Source organism: Macaca nemestrina, chromosome 9 (assembly GCF_043159975.1).
Source record: "Macaca nemestrina isolate mMacNem1 chromosome 9, mMacNem.hap1, whole genome shotgun sequence".
NCBI classification, from domain to species: domain Eukaryota; kingdom Metazoa; phylum Chordata; class Mammalia; order Primates; family Cercopithecidae; genus Macaca; species Macaca nemestrina.
In genome coordinates this window covers 40,879,610-40,903,206 of record NC_092133.1, presented here as the reverse complement: position 1 = coordinate 40,903,206, position 23,597 = coordinate 40,879,610, and the positions used below count along the sequence as shown (strand labels likewise).

The window sequence follows — 23,597 nt, the reverse complement described above, 5'->3', positions numbered from 1 at the left end:
GAAAATCAGAATATTAATGGAGTGGGAAAATGATTACAGGCATTCTTACCAGAGAAGCTTGCATGTAAAATGACAGGGTCTTTTTTATGAGCCAAGTCTTTTAAGTTTTTAAAATAACTAATATTGGAATTGTCTTTAATTTAATTAAATAAGCTATGTTAGTAGTATTAAAAATTTTGAGCCACAAAAAATTATTGAAGGAATCTGTGGAAATTTTAAAAATTCTTGTTGAGATATTTTTTAGTTGAGGCATGAATCCTTTATAAAAAAATTACTGGCCAGGCACGGTGGCTCACACCTGTAATCCTAGCACTTTGGGAGGCCGAGGCAGGTGGATTGCCTGAGCTCAGGAGTTCGAGACCAGCCTGGGCAACATGGTGAAACCCCATCTCTACTGAAATACAAAAAAAATTAGCCGGCCATGGCGGCATGCACCTGTAGTCCCAGCTACTCGGGAGGCTGAGATAGGAGAATCACTTGAACCTGGGAGTCAAGAGGTTGCAATGAGCCGAGATGGTGCCACTGCACTCCAGCCTGGGCGACAGAACGAGACTCCATCTCAAAAAAATAAATAAATAAAAATTTGTAAAAGGCATGAACAGGCATTCCTGCATCATCCTGATTTTTCTACTTAGAACATTTTACCTATTGTCTGCATGTAAAGTTGGCTTCTTACCTTGGTGTCTGCCTTTTATTGCTAGTAGCTAGAGGTGGGATTTTTTAATAGCTCCTATTCTGTAGCAAAGCAAATGTTTCAAAATATGTTGACAGCCATGGAATTGATATAATTTTTAAATGCTTCTACAATCATTCACCTAAGGCTAAAAAGAGTCAGAAAGCTTTACTTGATTGAAGTACATTAATATTAAATTTTAGTAAGAAAACCCTCCTAAATGTATTGTGATTAGGATTAAAATGATTACATGGCAGATTCGAAATTTAAAATTATTATTAAAACACTTGAGGTAGTGGATGTGGAGAACTTTCTCAGTAGTGGAAATTGAAGGTTATAAATAATATTCATTTGAAATGATTATGTGTAAATATTATAATGCATTTATAATGAGTAGAAATTAATTTATCAGTTAAACTCTTGTATATTTTGCAATCTCATTTTTATTCTCGTTTTTTCTTCTTTTAATAGTGTTTGCCAGCTCTGAACCTGTGCCAGGATTCCAGGGGGATACCCTGCAGCTAGCATTCATTGACCTCAGACAAGTAAGATGTAATAATGTACTTCCCATTTGTTGCCCTCTAACTCTTGCCCTCCCCTCACTTTTTTTTTCTTAATGCTACAGGAATGCCTGTTTGCCTTGAAACAACCCATCTTAAGAAAAATGCTTCCTTGATAACTATGTATTTGACACTTCTCTTTGAACCTGTAATGCATTCAGTACCTCAACTTCATAGAGCATTCTCATCAGTGAATATTTAATTTATTTAATAGTTATTACCTGCTAAGCACATTACTAAATCATAACTTTGTAGCTTGGTTTAATGACACTTGATGTTCAGATTATTTCTTAATAATCTTGTCATATATGAAAATTGGTGGTATTAACATTAATTTCAGGACCCAAGTTAAATGTAAATTCTTACAACCTAGAAAGTAACCCCTTGCATAAAATTTTTTCAGTGGTAAAGAATGCTATTTTTATAAATTTTCTGTTGGTCCCAGAAAGAAGGATAAAATATGTTTTAAAAATGTAATGAGATATTTACACAATTCTTTTCTGGCCACAATACTCTAAGTGTAGTAACAAATATGATCATTTAAAAAATCTATTCATTTTGCTACTCTGACATCTCTATTGTCGTTGTATTTATTTCTTCCCTTTTTCCACCTCTTTATTTTTTTTATTCTTTTCCTCCTCTTTTCTCTTCCCCCTTTTGTTTTTTTTAATTCCTATTATTAAGTAGCTTAAGAAAGCTGGGGAGTCAAGTCACAAGGGAGTTGTAGTAGGAAAGGAGGATCCAAGTTAGAGGGCTCAGGAGTGCTAGAATAGACAGTAGGAGTGACTGTGGCCTTTGCAAGAAGAACCATATGGAGATTGAATTAAAACAAAGCCACTGTGGTATCAGTCTATTAATAGTTCCCATTCCCTTTAGGGGATAGAGATGAGGCTTCATCATTGGTACGAACAGACTCTACCACAGTGATGTTCGGAGCAGGACCACTTTGAGCAGTTAAGAAACTGACTTCAGTAAATGTTTGAGAATATAGATAATTCCAACCCAGTGTTTCCTAAATACTTACTATTATATATTCATTATTTGCAGAGGAAAGATGTGTTTGAAATAAATATAAAACTGTATAAGAAATAGTTTTATCCTGATGGAGCTTAAACATACTTTAGAGAAGCAAAACATATACTGGTTAGGAATCCTTATAAGACAATGAGTTGCCGGCTGCGCGCTCTCATTGTCTCAGTGACTCACACCTGTTATCCCAGCACTTTGGGAGGCCAAGGCAGGTGGATCACAAGGTCAGGAGATCAAGATCATCTTGGCTAACACTTTGAAACCCCGTCTCTACTAAAAATACAAAAAATTAGCCAAGCATGGTGGCACGCACCTGTAGTCCCAGCTACTGGGGAGGCTGAGGCAGGAGAATCGCTTGAACACGGCAGGTGGAGTTTGCAGTGAGCCGAGATCGTGCCACTGCACTCCAGCCTGGGCAACAGAGCGAGATTCCGTCTCAAAAAAGAAAGATGAGTCATGTGGAAATAATTGGTATATCTTCAAGTCAGGTTTAGAAGGAGACTTAAAAAGCCATTCTTATCTCCAAATTATGTCTGTAAAGTATGGTACATATAAAATACATTCATATTTACTTCTGTTTGCAATCAGTGCTCAGATATTATGTCAAACAAGGAACACTGTTATAGGTGACCTAGATCTATAGATGATTAACCTTGCTGAGTTGGGAAAGATAGTAGAAGAAGAAGATGGTCTTTGTTAGGTCATTTAACTATTTAAAAAGCTGCCTTCTCTTTATCAAAGAATAAAAAAAATTTTGTGTTTTGAAATCTTTATCACTGGCTAAGTAAATGACTATTATTTTAAGTCACCTGTGATCCTGTATTTGTTTGTTTGTTTATTTATGAGACAGAGTCTCACTCTGTTGCCCAGGCTGGAGTGCAGTGGCATGGTCTCACCTCACTGCAACTGTGCCTCCAGGGTTCAAGCAATTCTCCTGCTTTAGCCTCCCGAGTAGCTGGGACTACAGACACATACTACCACGCCTGGCTGATTTTTTTTTTTTTTTTTTTTTTTAAAGCAGAGACAGGGTTTTCCCATGTTGTCCAGGCCAGTCTTGAACTCCCAGCCTCAAGTGATCCACCTGCCTTGGCCTCCTAGAGTGCTGGGATTACAGGTATAGCCACAGTGCCCGACCACCTGTGATCCTATTTTAATCAAGTTTTTAAACCTTTGGCATTTAATATACTTCCCCAAATTTCAGATTCCAAAATTGTCTTTTTGAACAAACTTTTGGATATTCTGGAAAGGGCCCCTGGAAGCTCAAGAGAGACACATTAGTCTTTTTCAATATAAGAAAATCATATGAGAAACATTGTCAAATAAGAAATGGTATTTAACTTGCTTTGAATTTTATTTATACATATATCTTATTCATGTGTTCCAAAATGATTCCTGAAATTCTGATGTCTTGATATATGTTATCAGGCATAATTATTAAGTTATTACGTGTCGCAAAAAATAACAAAATTCCCTTGTCAATTGGTGTCTTTTACCATGGCTATTCTTTTTTTTTTTTTTTTTTTTTTGAGACGGAGTCTCGCTCTTGTCACCAAAGCTGGAGTGCAGTGACAGGATCTCAGCTCACTGCAAACTCCACCTTCTGGGTTCAAGCAATTCTCCTGCCTCAGCCTCCCAAGTAGCTGGGACTACAGGCGTATGCCACCACCCCCAGCTAATTTTTTTTGTATTTTTAGTAGAGGCGGGGTTTTGTCAGATTGGCCAGGCTGGTCTCAAACTCCTGACCTCAGGTGATTCACCTGCCTTGGCCTCTCAAGGTGCTGGGATTACAGGCGTGAGCCACCGGGCTTGGCCTAATCATGGCTATTCTAAGTCCTTTGTCATCTACAGAATATTAATTGTTTTTCTTTGGTTCTCCTCAAAAAGCAGTTTACAATTGGCTAAAGTCCAAAATTTGCTTTTTTTTTTTTTTTTTTGAGACGGAGTCTCGCTCTGTCGCCCAGCCCAGGCTGGAGTGCAGTGGCGCGATCTCGGCTCACTGCAAGCTCCGCCTCCCGGGTTCACGCCATTCTCCTGCCTCAGCCTCCCGAGTAGCTGGGACTACAGGCGCCCACAACCGCGCCCGGCTAATTTTTTGTATTTTTAGTAGAGACGGGGTTTCACCGTGGTCTCGATCTCCTGACCTTGTGATCCTCCCGCCTCGGCCTCCCAAAGTGCTGGGATTACAGGCGTGAGCCACCGCGCCCGGCCCAAAATTTGCTTCTTGGCATACAGTTATACAATGGACTCTGGAGACTCAAAATGGGGAGGGTGGGAGAAGGGGTGAGGGATAAAAAACTACATATTGGGGGCCAGGCGCGGTGGCTCACGCCTGTAATCCCAGCACTTTGGGAGGCTGAGGCAGGTGGATCATGAGGTCAGGAGATCGAAACCATCCTGGCCAATGTTGTGAAACCCCATCTTTTCTAAAATACAAAAAATTAACCAGGCATGGTGGCGCGTGCCTGTAATCCCAACTACTTGGGAGGCTGAGGCAGGAGAATCACTTGAACCCAGGAGGCGGAGGTTGAAGTGAGCCAAGATGGTGCCATTGCACTCCAGACTGGTGACAGAGCAAGACTCTGTCTCAAACAAACAAACACACACTACATATTGGGTACAATGTGTACTACTTGGATGATGAATACACTTAAAATCTCAGACTTCACCACTATACGATTCATCCATGGAACCAAAAACCACTTATGCCTCAAAAGCTATTGAAATAAAATAAAATAAAAATTTTAAAAATGAAATACATTCTTTCTGCAGACCATCATATAACCATCTTTGACATAAATCACATTCCCCTATATGTAAAGATTAAATAAGACCTCATAACCAACAGCAATGTACAGACCATATTTACATCTTAATTTGAACAAACTAGTTATAAAAAAAAGGGAGGGGGCAGGTTTGAGATAATCAGGGAAATATGGATATTAGATATTTGGTATTAAATTATTTGTAAAAGGTATAATAATGAAATGTTGAATATGTTTTTTAAATGCCTTACTAGAGGCATAATAAAATATTATAGGTAAAATGAAAAAGTACATATATATAAGTTATACATGTTTTCAAAAAACATTACAATATACAAAAAAATAGAAAAAGTTACTCATAGTCTTACTGCCCAAACACATCATTATTGGCATTCTGTTTTATTTCCTGCTGGTCTTTTTCCATTCATTTTTTTTCCCCATCCATGCTCCTATCCTCACCAAAATATGATTGCTGGCATACTGTCCTCACATTTCCTTCTTTGCATTTCAGATAGTGCTTGCCTCTTAAATCTTAAAAAGGAACTTTTTTTTTTTTTTTTTTTACCAGATATTTCAGAGCCGTAAAACCCAAATATAATGTTTGTAACTTGTTTTGATCCCAATTCAGACAAATCAGTGGGAGAAAGCAGGGAAATGTATTCTGTGGTTTGTTTTAAAATACTTTAGCAAAGAAAAATTATTGATAGTAGCTGAATCTGGGAGGTGAGGGTGATGGGTTTATTGTGCTGTTTACTTTCATGTATGTTTGAAATTTTTCACAATAAAAATAAAAATATTAAAGTAAAAAAATAAAAGACCCTGACAAATGCTCTTAAATACCGGTGTCTGGTAACTTTGGAAATCATACCATTGGACTAGGTAAAAAATTCCAGGACTCTAATTAAAGAGCTCATACATTCATAAAGATTGCTAAAACAACATCAAGCAAAATAAGAATTACATGGAACTGAACTGATGATGGACTAAAATAATTTTTTTATTATTTTATTTTTAAATGTTTATTTATTTATTTATTTATTTACTGATTTATTTATTTTGAGACCAGGTTATGTGACTGGCTAATTTTTGTATTTTTGGTAAAGATGGGGTTTCACCATGTTGCCCAGGCTAGTCTTGAACTCATGGGCTCAAGCGATCCACCTGCCTCGGCCTCCCAAAGTGCTGGGATTACAGGCATGAGCCATCGCACTTGGCCCAAAATGATTTTTTGATGACTTTTTATTTAAAACATTGCTGATTCTTTCTATGTTTTGTTTTTCAGAGCCAAGAAATTTTTTTCTTCTAAGCTATTCGTAACTTATAGCAATTAGTTAAAATACACTTATGAACAAAATCAAAACATTTACCTTTCTCTTACATGATTTCTCCAGAATTAGGAACTATCCATAAATATTCTAGTTTTATGACAATCTAATTATTTACATAAGTTCAATAAGAATCCTTTCTTTTGTAACAGGACACATTGAAAACACTGGTTATTTTACCAAGGATTTGACGAAACTGTCATGTTTTCATATACGACCAGACTGCTTTGAGGGATTGAGGTTGACTTTATAAAGCCAATAAAGTTTAAAAAAAAAAAAAAAAAAAAAGGCTGGCCCTGTACCCTGTCCACACAGTTCCCTTATAAGGTTCCTGACCTTGGGATAAGTTAAAAAAATGTCACTTTCTGGCAGGCCTAAGAACCTGAAGATATTTCGAGGACCTTGAAAAGAGAAAATTTGACCCAGTTCATACTGATATTAGAGGCACAGTCTGATGACAAATACTCAGCTTGATTTCCTACCCTTAAGGCTTTTAAAAGTCTAATCCAAAATTTCTTATTAAAAGTTTCAACGAAGTCCATTTTTAAAAAGTCCATATGGTGAATCACTATTCTTGCTGCACTATACAAATAAGCAGGCCAAATATGGTAAGACTAAAATTTATTTCACAAATAAATTAGTCCTAGTATAATTTGATTTTTTAAAAAGGGGGACTAGAAAAAATATATATTAAAAAAAACTGTAATATACCTGTTACTAGATTCTAGCCTTGTCCATTATTTTTGAGTTTTTATTATTTGCCTGCAATTTGGACCAAATCCTAAATTCTTTTTTAGCTACAAGTCTCCAAACTAATGTCTTCACATTTTTCTCACTTAAAATCACTAAAAATTAAAACTACTTTTCTTAAAGCCCTAAAACTGGAGCTTAATATAAACTTCAACAAAAATCACCAGAGCAACTTACATATTAACAGCCTTTGTGCCTACAGATATACGGACTGTGCAAAAAGTTTGCTTGAATACCTGATTCAAACCATAATAATGATAATCTGTCAGATTGCCACTGCAACCTGAAGATGCTTCAGAGACTCTGATAATTAGCTTATAGACTACTCCAGACATTGAACATTGTTTTTCTTCTGTTTCTGTAGAGATGCCTCTTATTAAAAATATGTTTGCAGGCCTAGCTTTGAGGGCCCATCTGCAATGCTGTCTTCTAAAACAAGACACAGCTGTTGGCTGGGCGCGGTGGCTCACGCCTGTAATCCCAGCACTTTGGGGGGCCGAGGTGGGTGGATCACGAGGTCAAGAGATTGAGACCATCCTGGCCAACATGGTGAAACCCCATCTCTACTAAAAAAAATACAAAAATTAGCCAGGCATGGTGGCGCGCACCTGTAGTCCCAGCTACTTGGGAGCCTGAGGCAGGAGAATTGCTTGAATCCTGGAGGTGGAGGTTGCAGTGAGCCGAGATCACGCCACTGCACTCCAGCCTGCCAATAGAGCGAGACTCCATCTCAAAAAAAAAAAAAAAAAAAAAAAAAAGACACAGCTGTTTAATTGAACTGGCCTATTCCCAAAAATAAGAGACTGATTTGATGAGATCTTTTGCCATTGAGCTACTAACTTGATTTGTCTTTTCACAGCCACTAACTCAGCTTTTGATATGTGAAACTTCTAGGGAAGTTTTAGACAGGGAAATGTTGGGGCTCAGAAACCAGCACTCTAAAATACGGTGCTTTGACATGCTGAACTGAAGAAGCAGCATCGAGGTCTCTCTGACCTCCTTCCTACCCCCCACCCACTGCCCCACCATCTCTCAATACTTTGTCTCTCCCAAAGTACAGAATAAAGTTCTCTAAAATTCCCTCATCTGCTTGAAGTTTGGACCTGTAAAGGAAGAAAACGGTTACCTCTGGTTCCTTCCTTTGTTGTATTAGCTAAACTCATGCAAGAGAAAGACTGAAGTCTGTCAACACACCTGGACAGACTTTTGTCACATATCAAACCATTATCTGTAGGCTTAACAGACTTTTTCCCAGATCATTGTATGTTCCTCATTCCCATTAAGTTCCCCTAAAAATCATTCACTACCCTCCTAAAATCATACACACTTCCCCCATCTCCCTTTCCCCTAAGAAGAAAGATACAGGGTCAGGCATGGTGGCTGACACCTCTAATCCCAGCACTTGGGAGGCAGAGGTAGGAGGATCACTTGAAGCCAGGTGTCAAGACCAGCCTGGGCAACATAGCAAGACCCTACCTCTAAAACAAAACAAAACAGTAACATGTAACCATTTATACCCCCATTGCAAAGTGGAAAAATCACTCTGCAATTCTCCCTCCTGCGTGCTAATAAATGTATATGCTATTTCTCCTATTAATTTGCCTTTTGTTAATTGATGTTTCAGTTAAATTTCCAAGGGTGAGGGAGTTTTCCCTTTATCCCTACAACTCTTAACTTCCATTCCAGTTTACCAGAAGAGATTCTTTCTGTTGACAGTAAATCCATTTCCTTTAGAAGGTGTTCCCTCTGTTGCGGTGCTGTTTCCCTGAACAAGGTGATCTAATATTGAAAACAGGATTCTTTAGCAAGTTGAAAGCAGGATTGATTGTATATTCCTTTCCCAGTTAGTTTAAGGTCACTTAGTGGGGTAAGTTTCCTACTGGTGTAAGTTACAAGGACATAAACATATTCTCCAATTCAAAGGACAGCTTTAAGAGGAGATGATTTGAGGATAATTCTCATTATATATGAATAATCTGTTTTTTTTTTTTTTTTTTTTTTTTTTTTTTGAGACGGAGTCTCGCTCTGTCGCCCAGGCTGGAGTGCAGTGGCCAGATCTCAGCTCACTGCAAGCTCCGCCTCCCGGGTTCACGCCATTCTCCTGCCTCAGCCTCCCGAGTAGTTGGGACTACAGGCGCCCGCCACCGCGCCCGGCTAGTTTTCTGTATTTTTTAGTAGAGACGGGGTTTCACCGTGTTAGCCAGGATGGTCTCGATCTCCTGACCTCATGATCCGCCCGTCTCGGCCTCCCAAAGTGCTGGGATTACAGGCTTGAGCCACCGCGCCCGGCCATGAATAATCTGTTTATAGAAAATTTGAAATTTATCATGTGATATTTTCTCAGTTGTATATGAATTTTTATGGTGGTAACTCATTTGTGTGATGTTAACTAGTTTATAATCTCATTGTAGGATTGTGAGTAGGACCACATAGTTTATGAAACTGTTCGTGTAAGGATTCTGTTCCTTGATTTTTCCAGATAGATAGGTGGTTGGTTGAATGGAGATTAAAACACTGATCCCAGGTACTTTCTTCTTTCAAAGATAATCATCATTTGACAGCATAGAAGGCCTCTTTACAAGTATGTAGCTCACTAGGGAATCGTTACTAAGACATACTTATAAATATTAATAAACATCTCAAGTCATTTTTGTTGAATTTACTTTTCAAGTATGTGCACTTAGAGGGCATTAAGTCCTGGTTGACTTTTCCTCATCAATGTAATCTAAGAGACTTCTAAGTTAATTTTAAAAATCTATTATGAAACATGTAGAATTGTGAAATCTGTGATAACGTGTGTAGAATTGTTAGAATACAAGATTTATGTAGAAATAACTAAATATAAAACAATTTTTGAGAATAGTAGTAAATATGCAATGGAAGAGATCAGTGGATAGAAAATTTTTGATGAGTTATTTTATTACATTTTAATTTTTTCTAGTTTTAAAAGGGACTTAAAATAATTTTTTCTGATTATTATTATCAAAATTTAATCATACTGTATTCTTGGACTTTTGTATTCCAAAATAAGAATATGCAACTAATTCCTTAGCTGCTAGATCACTGTGGCATGGCTTGAATTTTATTATTTTAGCAGCCTGGACTTCATACATTGAAAAAGATAGATGTTTTTCACCTATATTTGTTTTTTTTGTTTTTTTTTTGTTTTTTTTTTGCTTATATTTGTTTTTAAAATTAGTTTACAAATACTTAAGTGGTGAAATGCCAAGTATGGGGAATTTGGCAAAAAATAAAAATAAAATGGTCTTGAAAATTTAAGTCTCACATGAGGTGATATAAGCTTTTTTTTAAATCAGATGTTAGTGATTATTTAAATAAGGATGCTTTAAAGTTTCGATAGGGCATTTATGTTCCTTATTTCATAAAGATGTTTCATAGCATATTGCTTTAACACTTTTATGTGAAGTAGTATACCACCAAACGTAAAGGGGTTGCTAACACCTTTATTTACATTTCAGTTGGGGTTCTGCACTTTTCCTTCTTTTTTTTTTTTTTTTTAGTCTGTGATCCATTTCTGTCTTAATAGGGTGGTTGACAGTTCTTTTCAAGTATACTTAGAAAAGCAAAAGAGCCCTTTTCTTAGTACTTATAAGGGGTCATGCTTCTGTTTTTTAGTTTGAATTTGATACTGCTTCATGAATTGCTATGAAAGATTAGGAAGTAGGTCCAGTGGTCACATTTTACCTGCCCACCCGGACTTTGCCCTGAGGTCAAACTCCTGATATTTGCTGTTCTGAATAGAGGAGTTGATGACAAGTATGAGCTGATACAAGAGGAAAGTTAGAACCATATCAAAGCTGAAGGCAAGAGAATTGGGACTCTATGAGAGACTAGCTAAAAGATGGATCATCGGGATTGCCCTCTTCTAAGGAAAAGGAAATAGCTGACCTGTGAGTGAAAAGACTTTATCATCCTGCCAATCACATACTTGCTAATGGAAGCCAGTTATCTCAACAACATCTTGAATCCTACAGCCCTAGGAGACAATGTGGAGGATTAGCGGTACTGGTGCCACATTATGTGAATATGCTGCCTCCATCAATTTAAATGTGCTGTGTGAATATGATTTGTTTGTGTAAATTTTTTTACAAGTAAAGCCTATCATCCTGTTACCCCCTATTCTGAAATTAAGTTGCTAAATGATGAAATACTTGATATACTTATTTGTGTCTGTTTTCATTTACAAAGACCATATGTTTTGTTAAATATAATCTTTCAAGTGGATTTCAGATGAATACGTGAAATTCTCTTGGCAATATATGAAAACTTAAAAAATTTAAACTATATTATTATAAGATTCTTTGTATAATATGCAGTATTCAGTGATAATTTTTTATAACTTATTCTTTTTTAATAACTCATTCTTAATACATAGAAATATTTCACTAAATATCACTGGGAAATGAGGTGTCACATATAACTGAATTTTCCAGGTGACCAAAGATTATTTTTTAATTGCCAAAGCTTTTTAAATATAGCTATTTTGATGGAAAACTTTAAAGAAGGTGTCTTTCACTTTCATAGCTTCTTCTTAACGGCATGTAATTTTCACAGTAGATTGGGCATCTATTGCTTCACTAATACTATACTAAATCCTCTTTAACTGATCCTGTTTCATTTTGTGAGAAGTTACTTCCATTGGCAAGATATCATTATTTCATTTGACAGTATCTTGATAATCTTTTAGAAAACATGGAGAAGTTTGGGTAGGTCAAATGATAAAACAGTAAGGTTGGTTTCAAGCTAATGAAACAATCCTTTGCCCAAAGAATGCTGGCTGATGCATCGTTATCACCCTAGAGCTTCATTTCGCAAAGGGTCTTTCCAGGAATACTGATTTCTCAAGATGAGAAAAGGTTTCCAAGTCAGATAAGTTTGGGAGGCACTTTATATTTTAACCCCTCTTAGAGACCATATTTATTAGAATTTTATTTTATTTTAATTTTTTGGAGACACAGTTTCACTCTGTTGCCCAGGCTGGAGTACAGTTGCACAGACTCGGCTCACTGCAACCTTTGCCTCCCGGGTTCAAGCAATTCTCCTACCTCAACTTCCCGAATAGCTGGGATTACAGGTGCACACCACCACACCTAGCTAAGACAGAGTTTCGCCATGTTGCCCAGGCTGGTCGCGAACTCCTGACCTCAGGTGATCCACCCAGCTAGGCCTCCCAAAGTGCTGTGATTACAGGTGTAAGCCACCGTGCCTGGCCTTTTATAGAATTTTAAAGATAGGAATTCTGCAGTGACCCAGCATTCCCAAACTCATTACAGGGCACCTCCCTCGCTCATTTTAGGGTTTATCACATGAAACATCCTTTGGCAAATGCTTTAAGGAAGATGCTGGCAGTGCCCTCTAAATGTCTTTCTTTGACAATTTGGGATCAACAGTTTTCTTTTCTCTTTTTTTCCTGGAAAGCCCAACCAGCAGGGATCAACATATTTTTTAAATAATAATTTGAGTTAAGACATAGAAAAAATACGAATTGTATGTGTAGATTATATGAGGCCAGGAGAGTTACCCAAGATGACAGGAGACAGAATCAAAGTATTCTCGGTAGGCTTGAGTGATGAGCCAAAGCCAACAAAGTTAAATTTAGTAAGAAAAATATTAAGTCTGTGTTTAACTTTTTAAAAAATAAATTTTTAAAATTTCGGGTTGTAGGAAATCTGACTTATAATGGGAAAAAGATCTGGTTGTTTTAGTTAACCTCCATGAACAAATCGTGTGATGGTAATTCCTAGACTGCATTCGTGAAATTGTGGTATTTGGGTTACACCACTGTGCTTTGGGGCTGTTAAGACTATGCCTGGGTATTGCATGATGACATAGACACTCACAAACTGGAGAGCACCTAAAAAGAGAGTTACAAGGCTAGTGAGGGATGAGATACCTTTTCATATGAGAAGCCGTTTTTAAATTTTGGGACATTTAATTTAAAGCTTAGAAGTGTAGCTTTGCAGAGGAATATAAAATAGGTTTTTATTGGCCTAGATATATGAGTCAAGTGTACTATTTTCTTCTTCCAAATATAATCCTATGCCATAATAATAATTTTGCTTACCCCATTCAGGGTTAGGTTTTGTTTTCAAGTATTTAATTTATTTCAAGTATTTTAATTTTGGGCAAACTGGAGAAAAGAGGAGTGGTCATTCCTTTGAATGATATGTAGAGAATTTGAAAGGCAATTTTAAATGTGCAAAATATATGTGGACCTCATAGCACTTTTCAAATAAATGTTTTATTAAAGTAAATTATGTATTCAGGCAAATCATATATATACTGCTGCTGATTTTTCACCAGGTGACTACATCTGTAGAACACATAGATCAAGAAAGGGAACTTGACCAGTACCTCAGAAGAGAGTTCCCACCCCACACTGTGCCTCTTTCTAGTCATTATTCCTCTCCCTCCCAAGGATAACTACTATTATGACTTTTAGTACCAAAGATAAAAGTAGCCTGAGTTTGAACTTTGCATACACCAAATCATGCAGGATAACTTTTGGTTCTGCCTTCTTTTGCTCACTGTCTTTGAAATTTATCCATGTTGTTACATATAGCTGGTTCATTCACTCCCTTTGTTGTGTAGTCTGCCCTTGCGCAAATAAACCATAATTTGTGTATATGTTCTGCTCTTGGTAGACATATGAACTGATTCCAGTTTTGCTGTTACAATAGTACTAACATGATCATTCTTTTACATGTTTTTTTGGTGAACATATGCACACATTTCTGTTTAAGTGTTTACCTAGGAGTGGAATTGCTGAGTCAGGGAGTGTATACATATGATCAGTTTTAATAGATACTATGAAGCAGTTGTGCTAGTTTATACTTCAGCTTTCAGTGTAGAGAAGTTCTAGCTGTTCTGCATCCCTGTTATCACTTGGTATTGTCTGTCTCTTCTTTTTTAGCCATTCCAGTGGCTGTGTGGTTGTTTTACACTGTGGTTTTAATATGCAAGCATACCTTGCTTTATTGTACTTAGCTTTGTTGTGATTCACAGATAATGTGATTTTTACAAATCTAAGGTTTATGATACTGCTGCATCCAGGAAGTCTTTCAGTATCGTTTTTCTAACAACATATGGTCACTTAGTATCCTTGGTCACATTTTGTAATTCTCACAGTGTTTCAAACTTTTTCATTATTACTATGTCTATTTTTGATCTGTGATGAGTGGTCTTTGATGTTACCATTGTAATTGTTTTGGGATGCTTGAACCACGCCCATATAAAATGATGAACTTAATCAATAAACAGGTATGTTCTGACTGCTCTGCCAACCAGCTGTTCCCATCTCTTCCTCTCCTGGAGCCTCCCTATTCCCTAAGAGGTAACAATATTGGAATTAGTCTAATTAATAATCCTACAGTGGCCTCTAAGTGTTCAAGTGAATGGAAGAGTCACACGTCTCTCACAACAGCTAGAAATGATTAACTTAATGAGGAAGGCATGTCGAAAGCTGATAGACCAAAAGCAAGGCCTCTTGCACCAAACAGCCAAGGTGTGAATACAAAGAAATAATTATTGAAGGAAATTAAAAATGCTACTCCAGTGAACACAAGATTGATATGAGAGCAAAATAGCCTTATTGCTGATATGGAGAAAGTCCAAGTGTTCTGGATAAAAATCAAACCAGCCACAGCATTCCCTTGAGTCAGAGTATAACCCAGAGCAAGGAGGGCCTAACTCTTTTCAATTCTGTGAAGACTGAGAGAAGTGAGGAAGCTGCAGAGGAAAAGTTTGAAGGTAGCTGAGGTTGGTTCATGAGGTTTAAGGAAAGAAGCCATCTCCATAACATAAACGTGCAAGATGAAGCAGCAAGTGCTAACAGAGAAGCTACAGCAAGTAATTTATCCAGAAGATCTAGCTAAGATAATTGATGAAGTGGCTACACTAAGCAAGAGATTTTCAATGTAGATCAAACAACCCTCTATTGGAAGAATGTATCAACTGTGACTTTCATAACTAGAGAAGAGAAGGCAATACTTGGCTTCAAAGTTTCAAAGGACATTCAGACTGTCTTGTTAGGGACTAATGCATCTGGTGACTAAGTTGAAGCCAGTACTTAATGACCATTCCAAAAACCCTAGTGCCGTTAAGAATTGTTAATCTGCCTGTGCTTTATAAATGGAGCAACAAAGCCTGGGTGACAGCACATCTATTCACAGCATGGTTTGTTGAATATTTTAAGTGCACTGTCGAGACCTCCTGCTCAGAAGAAAAGAATCCTTTCAAAATATTACTGCTTATTGACAATGAATTTCATCACTCAAGAACTCTGATGGATATGTACAAGGAAATAAATGTTTTCATGCTTGCTAACACAGCATTCATTCTGCAGCCCATGGATCCAGGAATGATTACAACTTTCAAGTCTTATTATTTAAAAATACATTTTGAAAGGCTACAGCTACCATAGAATAGTTCCACTGATGGGTCTGGGCAAAGTTAACTGAAAGCCTTCTGGAAAGGATTCACCATTCTAAATGCCATTAAAGACATTCGTGATTGGTGGTGGCTCACCCCTGTAATCCCAGCACTTTGGGAGGCCGAGGCGGGACGACTGCTTGAGGCTGGGAGTTTGAGACCAGCCTGGACAACATAAGAAGACGTTGTCATATGTTATTTTTTTTTTTAATTAGCCAGGCATAGTGGTGCTTGCCTGTAATCCCAGCTACTCTGGAGGCTGAGGGGGGAGGATCGCTTGAGCCCTGGAGGTTGAGACTTCAGTGAGCCGTGATCGTGCCACTCCACTCCAGCCTGGGCAACAGAGCAAGACCCTGTCTCAAAAAAAAAGAAAAACGTTTCCAATGCTCATGGATGATTTTGAGGGGTTCAAGACTACAGTGGAGGAACTAACTGCAGATGTAGTGGAAATAGCAAGAAAACTAGAACTGGAGCCTGAAAATGTGACTGAGTTGCTACAATCTCATGATAAAATCTGAATGGATGAGGTATTACTTCTAATGGATAAGCAGAGAAAGTGTTTTTTTTTTTTTGAGATGGAATCTACCCCTGGTGAAGAGGCTAAGAACATTGTTGAAATGACAACAAAGAATTTAGAATATGCCGGGTGCAGTGGCTCAACGCCTGTAATCCCAGCACTTTGGGAGGCCGAGGCAGGCGGATTGCCTGAGGTTGGGAGATCGAGACCAGCCTGACCAACAGGGAGAAACTCTGTCTCTACTAAAAATACAAAATTAGCCAGACGTGGTGGCGCATGTCTGTAATCCCAGCTACGTGGGAGGCTGAGGCAGGAGAATTGCTTGAACCTGGGAGGCGGAGGTTGCAGTGAGCTGAGATCGCACCATTGCACTCCAGCCTGGGCAACAGGAGCGAGACTCCATCTAAAAAAAAAAAAGAATTTAGAATATTACATAAACTTAGTTGATAAAGAAGTGGCAGAATTTGAAAGGATTGACTCCAATTTTGAAAGATGTTCTACTCTGGGTAAAATGCTGCCAAACAGTATCCCAGAGATATCTTTTGTGAAAGGAAGAGTCAATTGATGCAGTAAATTTCATTGCTGTCTTTTTTTAAGATACTGATATAGCCACCTCAGCCTTGAGCAATCACCACCTGAATGAGTCAGCAGCTATCCACACTGAAGCAAGAGTCTCCACCAGCAAAAACATTACAACTTGCTGAAGGCTCAAATGATGATTAGCATTTTTTTCGTAGTAAAGTACATTTAATTAGGGTGCGTACATTGTTTTTTAGACATGCTATGGCACACTTAATATAGTGTAAACATAACTTTCATTTTGCACTGGGTAACCAAAAATTTGTGTCACTCACTTTATTGTGATAATCATTTCATTGAGGTTGTCTGGAACCAGACATACAGTATCTCTGAAGTATGCCTGTTTATTTCTTGATGACTTATAAAATTGAATTTTTTTTCATCTGTGTATTTGCCATTTGAATGTTCTCTTTTGTGAATAACCTGCTCAGATTTGTGGCCATTTTTCTCTGTTGGATTGTCTATGTCTTACTGATTTATAGAATGGAAGTTCTTTATCGGGTCTATGTATTGCAAATATCTTCTACTCTGTTGCTTGTCTGTTCACTCTTAATAGTGTCTTTGGATGAGCAGAAGTTCATAATAGTGATGAAATCCAGTTTATTATTTTTTATGATTCTTTTAATGTCCTGTTTAAGAAATCTTTGCCTACGCCTGAAATCATAAAGATATTTTCCTTTGTTTTCTTCTGTAATTTTATTGTTTTACCACTCATATTTAAGTTTATAATCTATCCAAAGTTGATTTTTATGCATAGTTTGGGATGTAAAGTTCAAGATTCATTTTGTTCCATATGGTTATTCAGTTGACCTAGCACCATTTATTGAAAAGAAATGGATCTCATAGTGTTTTTCTTTTCTTTTTTTTTTTTTTTCTTGAGATGGAGTTTTGCTCTTGTTGCCCAGGCTGGAGTGCAATGGCACGATCTTGGCTCACCGCAACCTTTGCCTCCCAGGTTCAAGTGATTCTCCTGCCTCAGCCTCCCTAGTAGCTGGGATTACAGGCATGTGCTACCATGCCCGGCTAATTTTGTATTTTTAGTAGAGATGGGTTTTCTCCATGTTGGTCAGGCTGGTCTCTAACTCCAGACCTCAGGTGATACGCCCCCGTCAGCCTCCCAAAGTGCTGGGATTACAGGTCTGAGCCACCGCGCCTGGCCTCTCATAGTGTTTTAATGTAAAATAATTATAAATCATGAGACAATGAGATATAAATGATACTTGTTTCTAATGTACAAGTAAAATGTTTTGTCTTTCAGTTAACTATATGCCTGTATTTCATGGTTTATGCCATCCCTCATAAGCAAATTAATTGATTGCACATTTGAGGTTTTTAAATATCAGCCTCCCTATACTCTTACCACATCAAAGGTAGTTTTAAAAATAAAACAGTTCCAGAGCAAGTACTTATAACAATATAGGCCATATAAAAGAAATAAAAAGCTAAATTATAAACTTTGTAAGAAGCATGCCTTTTTTGTTCACTGCTGTATATCCATGGGCTAGGACTATCCTGGCACGTAGTAAGCAATCAATAAGTTTTGAATAAGTAAATGTAGATCTTTTAGCTATGCTTAAAAACTTTTTTTGCTGTACAGCAACACTTTAGGAATTGAGGTATTATGGAATAATAAACTTATGTTCCATATAAATAAACATCCTTTAAAGGAACTAAAATTTTTTTCTTTTTAAATTATTTTGGTGAGAGTATTTCTAAAAATACATGACCCATTTCTCTGCCTTCTCTATAAGTGTAACAAACATAAACCTTTTTTGATTTCTCGTCATCGGCATTAGGGATAATAAATAATAATAAATAAGTAATGTCAATTATTTCTAAGAAATATTGTCATCTCTCCAGGACCAACTGCTGCTTATTCTTTTATGGATAAAGAAATATTTTGGACAAGGAAATTATAAGAATTTAGACAAAGGCAGTGTACATCTTAATTAAGTAATCAGCAATGACTGATATAAAGCAGAGTTTAAGTAAAGCAGTATTTCCTAAACTGTTGTTTGGGACAGTTAGTCATGGAGAAAGTGAATTCAAATAAGCATAGGAATCTTTACATATTGTGTGTCTTGTAAATTCACAATTTCATTAATGTATTAAAGGCTTTAAGAAGTCCTAGAGTAAAGGTATAACTCATTTTTCCCCCAAAACCATGTATTGAATACTTTTCAAAATGAAAAGTTCTTTACCATCCTGCAAAGCAGTGCTCTCTGGCACACAGAAAACAGACATACCTGGACCACCATTACATTAGTCTATTGGTTCCTGCAACTATATGGTTAAAACAGAAGATTCTAATAGCAAATAAATAAGCTTTTCAGGAGATGAAATGTAAATATTAAAATGAAAATAATACAAAAATGATGAAAAATGGTAAGTTTTCTCTTTTTTTTTGTTTTGGGGACAGAGTCTCGCTTTGTTGCCCAGACTGGAGTGCAGTGACACAATCTCAGCTCACTGCAACCTTTGTCTCCTGGGTTCAAGCAATGCTCATGCCTCAGCCTCCCGATTAGCTGGGACTACAGTTGCGCACCATGAGGCAGTGCTGTTTTTCTTTTTTTGAGACGGAGTTTCACTTTTGTTGCCCAGGCTGGAGTGCAATAGCATGATCTTGGCTCACAGCAACCTCTACCCCCCGAGTTCAAGCGATTCTCCTGCCTCAGTCTCCCAAGTAGCCGGGATTGCAGGCATGCGCCACCATGCCCAGCTAATTTTGTATTTTTAGTAGAGACAGGGTTCCTCCATGTTGGTTAGGCTGGTCTTGAACCCCCAACCTCAGGTGATCCGCCCACCTCGGCCTCCCAAAGTGCTGGGATTACAGGCCTGAGCCACCGCGCCTGGCCTAGTTTTTTGTACTTTTAGAGATGGGATTTTGCTATGTTGCCCAGGCTGGTCTCAGACTCCTGAGCTCAGGCAGTCTGCCCACCTGAGCTCAGGCAATCTGCCTGCCTCGGCCTCCCAAAGTGCTAGGATTATAGGCATGAGCCACTGCGCTTGGCCAAAAAATGGTAAATTTTCTTTTTTTTTTTTTTTTTGAGACGGAGTCTCGCTCTGTTGCCCAGGCTGGAGTGCAGTGGCGCGATCTCGGCTCACTGCAAGCTCCGCCTCCCGGGTTCACGCCATTCTCCTGCCTCAGCCTCCCGAGTAGCTGGGACTACAGGCGCCCACAACCGCGCCCGGCTAATTTTTTTTGTATTTTTAGTAGAGACGGGGTTTCACCGTGGTCTCGATCTCCTGACCTTGTGATCCGCCCGCCTCGGCCTCCCAAAGTGCTGGGATTACAGGCGTGAGCCACCGCGCCCGGCCTAAAATGGTAAATTTTCAAAAATAATTTGAACTTCTAAAAAAAGCATTCAGATAATTTTATGAAGGATGATAATTACTAGAGAATTAATGCTGCTTAGATGCAGTAAACCAGTCAGTCAGTCATACAGAATAACTTGTTTTTAAGAAGCATGAACAGTGACACAGGATTCCTTGGGAAGAATGAAAAGATTTAAGTGAGAAATTAAAATACCAGCTCATGTAGAGTTCAAATCCTAACAGTTGTTAGATTCCTTAGTGAATCATAAAGGCTTTTGTTACTGAGCCACAGTCTGCAAGTATGCAGAGAAAGTATGCAGTCTCCAAGTTGGAGAAAAATAAAGAATATGTTTTTACTTTTCTCTCTTACTAATATACTTCATAAAGTATAAATGAGATGGGAACAATTTGAAGGGTAGATGTTTTAGTAGAATGATCAAGATAGGTTCTATGTTTTTCTGTTTGTTGTACAATGTCTCATAGTATTATTAACAAAAAAGAAATACAGTTAAAGTGACATTTTTCAAGATACACCTTCCCTTAAGGCAAACAATCTAATTTTTGCCAAAATAAGAACCTTAAAGCCAAACTTCCAGGAAGAAAATAGTATTACTATTTAGCGTACTAAAAATAGGATGAAAAAATGTTGTAAGTCCTTTAGAACTTACGATATTTTTGGGCCGGATGGTTTACTTTTCACGTTAATTTAGCTGTGAGCACCTACAGATACAGAAAGAGGAGGGGATAGAAGAACAAAAGCTACTTTGTTCAGTTGATCTCTTTACCTGACACCAAGCTCTCCCTGCAGGTTGGAGAGGAAATTTACACCTAGATATGTTCTTTTTCCTGTTATCACTTCTTTGATACAACATCATTTTTTAAAGAATACTTAAAAAAAAAAAAAGCCATTTTGTTACCCTGCACATGAATCTTTTTATTAATTGAAACCAGGGAATATTCTCTATCTCCAGGAGTTCATTAATTATTTCTGAAGGTAAAGCCCATTCTTTTTCATTTTTCAATTGGTTTTTAACTTTATCAACTCTTACAACTTGACTTGTTCTTATCCGTGTCCTGATCTAATATGATCTCATTTAATTGGACAAGAGTGTAGTCCATGCCTTTTCTTTTCTTTTTTCTTTTCTTTTCTCTTTTTTTTTTTTTTTTTTTTTGAGACAGAGTCTCCGCTCTGTCACCCAGGCTGGAGTGCAGTGGCACAATCTCAGCTCACTGCAACCTCTGCCTCCCAGGTTCAAGCGATTCTCCTGCCTCAGCCTCCCAAGCAGCTGGGATTACAGGCGTGTGCCACCACGCCCAGCTAATTTTTGTATTTTTAGTAGAGATGGGGTTTCACCATGTTGGTCAGGCTGGTCTCAAACTCCTGACCTCAGGTGATCTGCCCGCCTTGGCCTCCCAAAGTGCTGGGATTACAGGCATGAGCCACCGTGTCCAGCCCCATGCCATTTTTAAAAGAGGAACCCCATAATACTACCCCTCACTTCACAGGTTTGTTTTCTGATAACAAACGAATACATGTATCATGAATATATATGCCATTTCTTTCATCATAAATTGTAAGTCTGGGCTTCTCAATATGATACACTACAAGAAGACTAAACAACCATTAGCCATTGGCATTACTCATTTGACCACTCTTATGTTCTACCTACCACTTGATAGAGAAATCTGTTATGAATAATTTGTAGTTTTTTATTGATTTTTTTCCCCCTTAGCCTTCATCTCCACAGACAGGAATTAGTTGTGACATAGGTTGCAGACCAGGTGTGGTGGCTCATGCCTGTAATTCCAGCAGCTTGGGAGGCCGAGACAAAAAAATCAGCCAGGTATTGTGGCACACACCTGTAGTCCCAGCTAGTCAGGAGGCTGAGGCAGGAGGATTGCTTGAGCCTGGGAGGTCAAGGCTGCAGTGAGCTATGATTGCACCACTGCGCTCCATCCTGGGCGACAGAGCGAGACCCTGTCACAAAAACAACAGCAAACAACAACGTAGATTGCATTGCACAAAGGCCATTATATGCCTTTACGTCAGGGGTTCTAACTTGAGAACCATGGGTTGGTTTTAGGAGGTTCATGCAGAATTTTGGATGCACATTTTTCTGAGAAGAAAGTCTAATGTTTTCATCTCAAAGGCAGCATATACGACCTAAAAATAGATAGCTACACACCACTGCTCAGCAAAACTGAAAGCTGTCCAGATTAAGCCAGATCACCAAGAGCTGTCCTGTTTTCAGATGCTTCTTCATTTACTCGACAAATGTTTGAGCACCTGCTTTGGGCACTGTTTTAAGTGCAGGAGACACAGTGGTGAACACGATAGGCAGGACCCCTCCTCTCACAATCCACCTTTGTTGGAGGGAGATCCACGACAAAGAGTGCTAATTTAAATAGTTTTAGGTGGAATTTCAAATAGCTTTTAGATGGGATGAGAAAAACAAAACAGGTTAATGTGATAGTGACTGGTGGTGAGGTGGGCCACTTCAGATTCGGTGATCAGGGAAACCCTCTTTAAGGCGGTGGCATTTGGGCACATAACTGAGTGAAATTGGGAAATATAGGGAAATAGCATTCCTGGCAGAGGGAAGAGCAAGAGCAAAGTCCTAAGGTGCTGTTAGGAAAGAGAAAGGGTAATAGTATGGCTATAATGGAGTGTGCAAGAGGAAGAGGGGCAAATGAAATTAGGAGGATTATCAGAGCCAAATCATGTAAGCCTTGAGAGCTTTGTTAAGGAGTTTGGATCATAAGTATGATGGGAAATCATTCAAGGGTTTCAAGCAGGTTAGTGTCATGCTCTGATTTGTATTTTGGGAGTTTATTCTGGCTGTTTTAAGGAGAATAGATTTAAAAGGGACAATATTAGAATCAGGGAGAGCAATTAGATGATTGTTTTGGTAGTCTAGGCTACAGATGATAGAATTGCTGCAGTAACTACTGATGATTGGGTTCACTATATTTCATAGTAGCTCCCAGCAGACTCAGAGATTTCTGCTTTCAGTATTACAGATGGTTGAATTTACCCTAAGCAACTGGTTTGTTTTTATTTCAAGAGAACTGTGAGTTGTATAATTAATAATATTTTATTCTTTATTTTGGAGACAGAAAAACTCAGGAACATAGCATAGCATCACATGTAATTTGTATACTATCCTCATCTTCTTTCCTACTGTCATTTTCTCGTGGCCCTGGCTTTTCTCAGTTAACTAAGTTAAATTTGTCTTGCATATGTTTTTGTAAATTGCCTTAAAACCCTTTTGGAACTGTGCAATATGTAATTAAATTGTTTGTTAGTGGACTCCTAAAACTGTTTGCAGTAAAAAGCATTAGGTGTGGGTAGATTTTGATTTATTTGCTTGTTCATTTACTCATTTATTTATTCAACAAAAATGATTGAGTGCCAGGCACTGAGGAGAAAGAAGTGAGTAGTAGACAATTAAATAAGAGCCAGACTATTGGAGAGAGAAGTTAGCTGGCATTAATGAGATAAAGTTGAAGACAAAAGACTATTGGATTCTGAAAGACAGCTAAAGGATAAAAAGTTAGGAGTGTAAAAAGAAAACCACCAAAGTATCTGAATGACTTGTTGACAAGAACACTATTGTGTAGGAAATCGGAGACAGG

General features: G+C 37.9%; 1 protein-coding gene across 9 annotated transcripts in view; it reads left to right on the top strand.

Moving 5' to 3' along the window:
• Positions 1-23,597, top strand: part of LOC105480188 (exocyst complex component 6) — a 214,472-nt gene that overhangs the window by 165,934 nt on the left and 24,941 nt on the right. For all 9 annotated transcript variants that reach the window (XM_011738755.2, XM_071069486.1, XM_071069485.1 and 6 more), the window contains one exon: positions 1,145-1,218. In XM_011738755.2, coding sequence (XP_011737057.2) covers positions 1,145-1,218 — 74 coding nt within the window. The remainder of the gene's footprint in view (positions 1-1,144; positions 1,219-23,597) is intronic.